This window comes from Peromyscus eremicus, chromosome 19, assembly GCF_949786415.1.
Source record: "Peromyscus eremicus chromosome 19, PerEre_H2_v1, whole genome shotgun sequence".
NCBI lineage: Eukaryota > Metazoa > Chordata > Mammalia > Rodentia > Cricetidae > Peromyscus > Peromyscus eremicus.
This window is the reverse complement of record NC_081435.1, coordinates 24,085,348-24,096,044: the sequence shown is the minus strand read 5'-3', so window position 1 is coordinate 24,096,044 and position 10,697 is coordinate 24,085,348. Positions and strand designations below refer to the sequence as shown.

At 49.6% G+C, this 10,697-nt stretch overlaps 1 protein-coding gene across 1 annotated transcript; it reads left to right on the top strand.

The window, feature by feature from the left end:
- Positions 1 to 10,143: 10,143 nt before the first annotated feature.
- Positions 10,144 to 10,457, top strand: LOC131895930 (small ribosomal subunit protein eS27-like). The gene has a single exon (XM_059246482.1). The coding sequence runs from the start codon at positions 10,144 to 10,146 to the stop codon at positions 10,396 to 10,398; it is 255 nt and encodes an 84-aa protein (XP_059102465.1). The 3' UTR covers positions 10,399 to 10,457.
- The last annotated feature ends 240 nt before the right edge of the window (positions 10,458 to 10,697 follow it).

The following is a 10,697-nucleotide window of genomic DNA, read 5'->3' as shown; positions in this document are numbered from 1 at the left end:
CCCTGTGGGGAGGTGGGAGACGTGACAGGACACGACACAGGGACGGGACAGGGACTTTGTCCATTCCCTTGGGGTCTTCCTCTAGTCTGGCATTCTGACCAATGGCACAAGTGATCGTCCCAGGGTTTTGGTGTGTGCCACATGCTAAAGGTGGGGTCAGAGTGCAGCTGGGGGAATTCGGGTGAAATCTCGAGAAATGCCCTGACCGAAAGACCTGGGAGACACAGGGGAAAGGCTTCAGGCCTATGGACTTATGGGATTTACTGCTCTTCAGATTTTCCTCCAGAGAGGGCTAATCCTCACCCCTGCCACCCTGCAGTTAGTGCCTCGGTGGGGCTGGGTAACCAACGCTGGAGGTTTGAACACACGGAAACTAGGGCTCCCCTCCCCCTAGGCAAGCCCGTGGCTCTGAGGGAGGCTCCAAGGCCTTTGATTTCCTGGGAAGTCAAACTCTAGGGAGAACACCCGAGTTGGTTTGGATGGAGGGCGACAGATCAGGGCATGAACCAATCCCCCGTAACAAACACACAACTCTGACCTTCAACTCTGTGGGCAACAAAGCCTGCTCCAGCCCAGAGGTTCTGTTCTTCCCAGTAATGTGCCTGGGCTCCCCAACCCCAGTCCTCTCCACAAAGACACGGTGGAGGTGCTAAAAGCCAAAAGGCCTGGCTTTTCTTTTAGCCTGTGTAACCAGACATCTTACCCCTGTTAGACTCATAAATCAACACCACACAGGTGTTATTGGGAAGGAGGAATTTACAAGTCACTTGCTGTGTTTTGTTTTTGGTGTGTTGGGGGAGGGAAAGCGGGGAGGGGGGGCAGGAGGAGAAAACCTGAAAAAGACAACTGGAAAAAATTCTGGGTGTGGCACGAAGGGGTTGTTGGGAAGCCTTCCCCTCTGGACTTCCTTTCCACAGCAGCTGCTGGCAGTTGTATGGGCGGGCACTGGGTCAGGAATGTGCCACACCCTTAGACCTGCTTAGCAGCCTCAGCCTGGGTCCAATCCTATCTGACTCCAGTAAATTCCAGCAAGGTCTAGGACTGTGTCAGATCTGGGAGAGAAAGTTCCCGTCCCCACTCCCCATGATGAAGAGCCTAGTGGGCGGGGCATGGACAACAGCAACATGGATTAATCTGGAAATATTTCTGAAGAAAACTGAGATATTCCACTTCCCTGAGAAGGCCTGAGGTTTGCTTTTGGCAAAGGGCCTAAAGTTCCATGGCCCCAAGCTAGGTGGGAGCCGGCTTTGGCCATGACATCCCCACAGAGACCTGCCTCACAAACTGTTCTCTCAAAGGCACAGAGAGCAGCTTTCTGAACCCCACGGAGCCCCACACAAGTTGGAGCCAGTTCCCACTCAAGTTTCCGTCTCTGTCTGCCAGAAGAAGACAGAGCTTGGATAGTCTGCCCAGCTCACCTTCATCCTGACAGGCAAAATTTCCCAAGCCAAGGCTGAGACGAGACAGCAAGACTCCTCCGGGGTGACTCAGGAGCACCCCCTGCTGTTCAGCTTTCCTGCCGGCAGCTAGAGGAGGGGAAGGACCGATTCCAGCTGCAGTGTCTGCCGCTGCAGGAGGCCCTGCCCGCCAAGAAGACCCTGGCTCCAGAGCCCTCCAAACACTACCAGACTCTGAATTAGAACCGGACTTCCCTAGGAGGTATACGGACCCCACAGGAGGCTAACACCCAGGCTGTCACACCCCAGGCCCTGAAGTGTGGCCTCTAGACACAGGCAAAGAGCTCTGAAGACAGATGTCACCAGCTTCAGAAGAAAAAGTATGGCCCACGTAGCAAGACCAAACACCTTTTCTGAGCCCAAGAGAGCAGAAGCTGAGACACTCGGTCACCTCTGGGCTCTGACTATGGGCCTTGAGGAGTCCAGGTGGGGACATCTTAATGCTCCCAGCCAGGGTCCATTTCAGGCAATAGCTATTTCCAGAAAGGCCTCCAGCTCCTAGTCTTCAAGCACAGGAGAGACCCACGAGTCCCTCGTTCTCTGATTCTTAGATTCCATGAGTTTACAGGATTCTCCAGGGCTGTGTTCTCTCCAGGACATCCACCCCTCACTCCCATTCCTAGCTCTTTCTTCCTTCTGATTTAAATTCATTTTGTACATCGTAAATAATAGCAGCTGGGAGGGAGGTGCTTCCCTCCAACATGCTCCGTTTCCAAGATCGGGAAGGGAGCGGGAAAGAGGAGATAGATGGCGAGAAGCTGGTTAGATGAAGATCAGGAACAGAGCGATAAACCCCAAGTGAATGTCTAAGAGCGGCGCTCTGGCTGGTGGGAGAGGTCAGGACAGGCTTCAGCATCATCACTAGTCATCTCCCACTCAGCACTTTACAGCTGCTGTGTGTGTTCACACTACACGTAGGCCTGGACATACACACACACACACACACACACACACACACACACACACACACACCACTCAGTCTGCGGAGCCTGGACATCCGCACACACATACCACTCAGTCCGTGGAGAAGGCCCGGCAAATGCGAACTTGGAGGGGGCAGCTCTCACTGGACTCAGTGAGTTCCACCCCCATATGCAAAATGAGTGCTGAAACATAGGATGCAGGCAATGGAGTAGAAGACCCCCCCCAGAGCAACGCACCCGCAAAAGGCCCCCCACCCCCGCTGCCACCTTCCCACACTAAACAGTGGGCACAGGGAACAAGCCTGTTTTACAGAGCAGGAGCTGGATTGGTGGTTGGGTAAAGGGAAGCCAATACTCTCTGCCTCCCCCCCACACACACACCACTTCCGCCCCATGATTAAAGAAACAAAAGGAAAAACCCTCCCAGACAATTCCTGCAGCTACATTGCAGTCTATAATCACCCCCAAGTTTATGAAATCCCTGCCCTGGCTGCCCGGCCCTGTCCTCCCAAGGTAGCCTATATTTTTCAGGTCTTGGAAAGTGTCTCCAGGATATATTACCCTGAAAGACAGATCCGCTCCTGGAATGCAAGGAGACAGTGATGAATTTGCCCGCACACTGGCAACCCTACTTCCATTAACTCTTATGTCCAAATAATTCCTGTAAATCACCGAGGACGAAGCCGACAGGGAAAGTAAGTTCCTGACACCAATCTCCAGCAGCGATTCCTCCTTGGAACCTGTTTTCTAGGTGTGGAAACCATGTAGAACCTTAGACTTCTGGGAGGAAGCAGCAGAAACCAGACCTCATCCCATCTACTGCCCATGTCTCCCTGACCCAAGCTTCTGTGACTTCCCCTTTGGAAGATGGAAGAACCACACAGACATGGGGTCAGCCACCCTGTTCTAGAGGTTCAGGGCTCTGGCAGCCCCTCAGTGGGGTGGGGCTGCCTTCCGGGAGCATCTCCACATCCCTGGCAGCTAAGAGAGTAGTTCCTGTGGGACCAGGACCCAGGAGGACCCAGGGACAGGCAAGAGAAAGATGACTGAGATCTGTATACAGTTGGCTTACTCATTCCTTCTCAAAGGACTCTAATAATTGCCTTTTTCTTTCAGTACTTGAGATAAAATCCAGGACCTTGAGAATGCCAAGTGCTCTACCACTGAGCTTTATCCCCAATTCCTCACCTTTAAAACAAACAAACAAACAAACAAACAAACAATATCTATTGGTCTTAAGACAGTGTCTCAGCCGGGCGGTGGTGGCGCACGCCTTTAATCCCAGCACTCGGGAGGCAGAGGCAGGCGGATCTCTGTGAGTTCGAGGCCAGCCTGGTCTACAGAGCGAGGTCCAGGAAAGGCGCAAAGCTACACAGAGAAACCCTGTCTCGAAAAACAAAAATAAATAAATAAAAAGACAGTGTGTCTCATTATCTAGCCCAGGCTGGCCTCAAACTCTGGGTTCTCTTGTCTCCGCCTCTCAAATGATAGAATGGCAGGTATATACCGCCACTCTGTGCTACTGCACTCATAGAATTTAGAGGGGCTGGCTGTATTAAAGTTACCAGCTAAAAAAGTACAGGTCAGAGTCAAACATGGGTCTCCCACCTCCAAAGTCTGCTCTCTGGGTGTTCACATCCTAAGAGGGAAGGGAGCCAGGAGCAGGTGGCATTTCAGCCTCTAAGTGCGCCCACCTGCCCAACTTAGCTGTAAGCCACAGGCTCATCAACTCACACTTATGGTTGCAGCCTGTGCCCTGCTCACATGGCCCTCCACCAAGCCAGCCTCCAGCTGGGCGGCTGATACATCTTGGGGATGGGCCAGGTGGGGCCTGGAAGCCGAAAAGGGAAGATCTGGTATTTCTGTAGGGCCTGGAAGAAAGCTGGGCAGATGGGTCTGAACTGGCTGAGCCAGAAGGCTGGTTAGCGGGGAAAGCATAAGGCATACTGCGGCCTGCCTTTGCCCAGTTGGCCTTCGGAGCGATTCTGTCTCCTTCCACTCTCCCAGTCACTCCCTAAATTGCCTGCCTCGGATGTGATTCTGTCCAAATGAAGAGACTGGCGCGTAGAGGGATGCTGTGTGCTCATTACTTCCCAGTTACCTTCGAGCAGCAGCAGGCTGGGGAGCTGGCTGCCCAGACCACAACAGGAACAGTTTGTGATGTTCTGTTCCAGCAGCTTGGAGAGCGTTTCCTGTGGCTCAGACCTCAGGATGAGTAGCCAGGATGGGAAAGGCAGGAAAGAGGAAGGCCCTGAGCTCTTGGCCAACCAGCCAGCTTGTTTGTAGCCTGGAATACTGGTGTCCATATGGACTCTCCCTGCCTGGGAGGAGAAAAGTCAGCAGGATTCAGCCCTGTGACTCTAATAGCAGCTGGATTCTGTCGCCTTTGGGACCCGAGGTTTCCCCCAAATGAGGGGAGGATAAGCAGGAGCTAATCTCTGGCGCTTTGTTGATCTCTCTCTCTTAGCAGGGGGAACTCACCCCCTTCCTCTCTCAAGGGTGTCCTTGGTAGGGTTGGGGACACAAGTGTCGTTCCTTTCTGGCAGGTTGTACACTTGCTGGTGTTTGGGAGTTATCTAGTGGGATAATCTTAGTCAGTTCAGGCTATTAAAACGAACCAGGTGACTTAGAAACAATGGGAATCAATTTCTCACTGTTTTGAAGGCTGGAAGTCCAAGATGAGAATACCAACATGCTTAACCCACTTGTGGATTGCCGGTGCATCCCTACATGGTGAACCACAGAGAAGAAGCAGGCTGCCACAATCTTCGAGGCACTAGTCCTCATTTGTGAGTTTCCACCCTTATATGCCATCTAATCTTCATTCTCTCCCAAAGGCCCGCTAAATGAAATGTATAGAAGACCATAGGTCTGGACTGGCCGCCTCCACTAGGCTCAACTGGACGAACCGAAATGGAGTCATTTGTGCTGACGCTCTGTATCACCAGTTGTTTACCTGACCTTCAAAGAAAGAGATTGAGAGACTGCAGCCAGGTTCTCAAGCAAGCCAGTTAAAAATAACTGAAAAGAAAAATGAAAGATAAGATCTCATATAGTTTGGACTGGCTTTGAACTCACTGTGTAGGAGAAGCAGTACTTAAGTTTCTGATGCTCCTACTAAGTGCTAGGATTACAGGTGTGTGTCACCATATGCGGTTGTACATGGTGCTAGAGACCAAACCCAGGGTTTGTGCATGCTAGGCAAGCACTCCACCAATGAAGCTACATCTTCACCCTAGGATTTTGGACTTTGAAAGGGGAAGCTAGCAGTATGGGAATGCCTCTCCTCTCCTCCCCTCCCCACTGCAGTTACAGAGGTAAAACAATCAATGATGGATGAGCACAGTGGGACAAGAAGTCAGAAACACCCTCCAAGGAGGCCGTTTTCTTCCTTCCTTCTCTTTCTTTTTTAGAGACAGGGTCTGGTCTCACACTATGTGGCTAAGGCATGTGCTACATCAAATCACACCTGCATTTTTGTACAGCACTAGGGTTGAACCCAGGACTTGGAGCATGCACTTTACCAACTAAGGCCACTGTTTTGTTTTGTTTTCTTTTCTTTTTTTGTTTTCTTTTGAGACAGGGTTTCTCTGTGTATCCCTGGCTGTCCTGGATCTCACTCTGTAGACCAGGCTGGCCTCAAACTCCTGAGTGCTGGGATTAAAGGCATGTGCCACCACCACCCAGCTGGCCACTGTTTTCTAAACTAAGGAAAGACAGTAAGATGGGGTATGTGTGGGGTGGGGACAGTGTCTTGCTACTTTAGCCAAGGAGACCCGGAAGCCTATGCTGCCACTACTACCAAACAGGAAGTGGAGGACAGGTTATCGATGGATGAACTACGGAGTAGGGAGGAGTCATTATCAGGCTGCCTCTGAGCCCACCGAGGGACTGATGTCTTGGCCAACAACTCTTACAGTCAGAAAGTCCTTGACATTTAATTTGAATGACTCTGTGATAACCTAAGCCCACTTCCCTTAGTTGGGGAGTGAGGAGAAAGGACTTAAGATCAGGACCACAGGGACAGGTTTCCTCTTTAAACCCAAATTATTTGCTCCAGGCCAGTAACGGAACCAACAGTGTCATCACAGGCTGGGAACTCTCTAGAAACGCACATTTCCAGGTCCTACTTAGATCTATTGATCAGAAAGTCTAGGTGTGGCAACAGGTAATACACAATGTCAAGTTCCCCAAGTAATGTCTATGGACTTTCATTCATTCATTCATTCACTCATTCATTCACTGTGTATGTGTGGGTGTGTATGTGCCACAGCACGCACTTTAAAGTTTCAGAACTGTGGCCCAGCGGTGGTGGTGCTCAACTTTAGTTCTAGCACTCAGGAGGCAGAGGCAGGCGGATCTCTGAGTTCAAGACTAGCCTGGTCTACAGAGTGAGTTCCAGGACAGCCAGGGCTACACAGAGAAATCCTGTCTCAAACACCAAAAAATAAAATAAAGCTTCAGAACTGTTGCTTAAGCTGGAGAGAGAGTAGCACAGTCAGGACAGATGCTGATCACCGAGCCCGATGACCTAAATTCCATTCCTGGGACCCAAATGTGGTGGATGGAGAGCACTGACTCCAGCAAGCTGTCCTCTGACCTCCACGTGTACACACACACACACACACACACACACACACACACACTGACACACACACACACTGACACACACACACACTGACACACATATACCCATACACACACACACACACACACACACACACACACTGACACACACACACACTGACACACACATACACTGACACACACACACACTGACACACATATACCCATACACACACACACACACAGTAAACAAATTAGACAAATAAGTATAAAATGAAGCCACTATGTCTTTAAAAGATAAGTGTAATAAATTTTTTTAAAGTTACTGTTGCTCTTGTGTTGTATACCTGTGTGGGTGTAGGTTCACACGGGTCTGTGGAAGCAAGAGGCAGAGGCACCCTGAGGATGAATCTTTAGCCTTTCCCCAGCTGCAGGGGGATTTCGTCTCCACGGACTGGTCCACTGTAGCTTTGTCCCCAACACCTCTTATCTAAGCTTCCCCAAGGGACAGCACCAAATGCAAATTCTCAATTAAGGAATATCACAGTTTTCTGGATTGTTCCTCAGCCAGGTCTGCATAGGCTTTGCACCCTTAGAAACTCTCGGAAAGATTCGCATAGAGGGTAACAAGAGAAACAAAGGGTGGGTTAAGGATAGGTGCTAGCCGTCTTTAATCCCAGCACTCGGGAGGCAGAGGCAGGCGGATCTCTGTGAGTTCGAGGCCAGCCTGGTCTACAAAGTGAGTTCCAGGAAAGGCGCAAAGCTACACAGAGAAACCCTGTCTCGAAAAACCAAAAGAAAAAAAAAAAAAAGGATAGGTGCTAGCACTCTGGAGCCGAGCCAGGGGTAGCAGCTCTGTGGGAATTGTCCCCACACTCCTGGCTCTACTCCCCGCTCCCTACCCACAACACAAACTTAGAAGAATGTCAAGAGAAGGGAAACCCAGGAGAGGGTGCAACAGGCAGCCTCCCTGAAGCGGAGGAACGGAACCTTCTTGGTACGGAAATCCCAAGTCAGGCCTCAGCGGAGGCCTTTGATCTTCTCCTGTGGTAATAAATGTCAGAGCCGTGTCTAAGTGGCCCTGTGAGGAGCCAACTGCGGAGAACAACAACCATGACCTTTGCATCTTGCCCAGAGCAGAAAAGGATGGTGGAGGAAATTTATCTCCTGCTCAGCTCCAACTTTTCCGCTTGACTCCCGCTTCACGTGGGGGTCCCCCGAGAGTCCAAGCCCTCCCGTCCATCTCCCCTAGCTGTCTGGGTGTGTAGCCTTCCTTCATCTTCACCCCCCATCCACTGAGGGAGAACTGGTTCAAACCATGTCTTAGACAGACCAGCAGCAAGTGAGGTCCTGCTCCAGGGACTTCAACAGCGTCCACTGACTTCTACAGACACCAGGCACCATGGGATGCACATACATACACGCACGCAGACAAAATACACACATAAAATAAATAGCTGGGCAGTGGTGGTACACCCTTTAATCCCAGCACTCCGGAGGCGGAGGCAGGAGGATCTCTATGAGTTCGAGGCCAGCCTGGTCTACACAGAGCAAGTTCCAGGACAGCCAGGGCTACACAGAGAAACCCTGTCTTGAAAAACAAACAAACAAACAAACCAATAAAGTAAAATAAATAATTCTAAAAAAATTTTTTTTAAAGAAAAAGAAGTGGGTCCTTCTGAGTTGAGCCCAGAAATTCCAATATGGCTGCCCCTGCACCACGTACTGCTACATTTACCTTCCCTTCACTCGCTCAAGAAACATGTCTCTGTGGACACCTGATCAATGCCCTCAGATAAAAAGCAAATAAAGATATTTCATTTGGTATTAGTTGCCTTATAGAAAATAAAGTTCAGCTGGGCATGGTGGTGCATGTCTGTAATCAAGGCACTTTTTATTCCTTTTTAAAAGCTTATTCACATTTCCATGTGTGTGTGTTTTGCTTGTTTGTATGTGTGCACTATGTACATGCCTGGTGCCCAAGAAGGTCAGAAGAAGGCATCAGATCCCCTAGAATTGGAGTTACAGATGGTTGTGAGCCACCGTGTGGGTGCTGGAAACCAAACCTGGGTCCTTGCGAGAGCCACAAGTGCTCCTGACCTCTGAGTCATCCTTTCAGCTCCAGAATTGTTCATTATTTTTTACTGATTTACTTTTAGACAAGATCTCACTATATAGCCCAGGCTATCCTGGAATTCATTGTGTAGACCAGGCTGGTCTAGAACTCACAGAGATCCATCTACCTCTGCCTCCCAACTGCTGGGATTGAAGGCATACACCACCACACCCTGCTTGAGACTCGGTCTCAAAACACAGACAAGGAAAGCAGTAGGGTAACTGCTGAGGAGACTATTCCTGGAGCCAAGATTTTCTCCCCAAACTTGTCCTCATCCACATTTTAACTAGGTTCAGAAAAGGGGTTACATTCCCTAATCTCCTTTGGCGCTAAGTACAGCCGTAAGACAAAATGCCAGAAGATGGAATACAAGCAGAGCAATATTTACGACTTTCAAGTCATGTTCTGGAGGGCTCAGCATAGCTGGGCACTGTGCTGGCCTCCACCTGCACCCGGTTTTTATTGAGATTTAATTGACTAATACAGGTTGCAAATATTTAGGACCCTGGGGAAACAGCTCAGTCAGCAAGGTGCTTGTCAGGCAAGCATGAAAAGTGGAATTGGATTCTCAGAACCCACTTAAAAAGTTAGGCACAATGGCATGCGTCTGTAATCCCAGCACTGGGAAGGCAGAGACAGGCGGATCCCAAAAGCTTGCTGGCCAGCCAAGCTAGTCTAAAAAAGTGGTGAGCTTCCAGTTCAGTGAGAAACACTCTCTCAAGACAATGAAGGCAGTAGGTGATGGAGAAGAGGCTTGATGTCTTCTGCTGGCCTCTGCACCATCATGCACATGCACCGCACATCAGATGGAAAGTGACTGAGGGAGACACACACACACACACACACACACACACAAATAAATAAATAAATAAGGTGGAGAGTGATTGAGGGAGATAGACACACACACACACACACACACACAAAAGTAAATATATAAAGTGTGATGTTTTGTGATACATACCATTATGAAATGATTATCCCAATCAAACTAATATATCCATCACCTCAAACAGCAGTGTGGTGGTTTGGATAAGAATGATCCCCATAGCCTTTCCGGTGGTGACGACCTCCCTACAAGAACATGCCTCTCGCAAAGGATCTCCTACATCCCTCTCCAGAAGAGGAAAAGAGGAAACACAAGAAAAAGCGCCTGGTGCAGAGCCCCAATTCCTACTTTATGGGCGTGAAACGCCCAGGATGCTATAAGATCACCGCGGTCTTTAGCCATGCACAAACGGTAGTCTTGTGTGTCGGCTGCTCCACTGTCCTCTGTCAGCCCACAGGCGGAAAAGCAAGGCTGACAGAAGGATGCTCCTTCAGGAGGAAGCAGCGCTGAAAAGCACCTGATTCAAGATGAGTGGGAACCATCCCAATAAACACATTTTGGATATAAAAAAAAAAAAAAAGAATGATCCCCATAGGGGCCTGGAGAGATGGCTCAGTGGTTAAGAGCACTGACTACTCTTCCAGAGGACCCAGATTCAATTCCCAGCACCCACATAGCAGCATACAACTGTCTGTGACTCCATTTCCAGGGGATCTGATACTTTCATACCAATGCATATAAAATAAAAGTTAAATAAGTTATTTTTTTTAAATGGCCCCCATAGGCTCGTATATATGAGTGCTTGGTCA

Coding starts and splice junctions, on each gene's coding strand:
- LOC131895930 (XM_059246482.1), top strand. CDS start 10,144: ATGCCTCTCGCAAAGGATCTCCTACATCCCTCTCCAGAAGAGGAAAAG.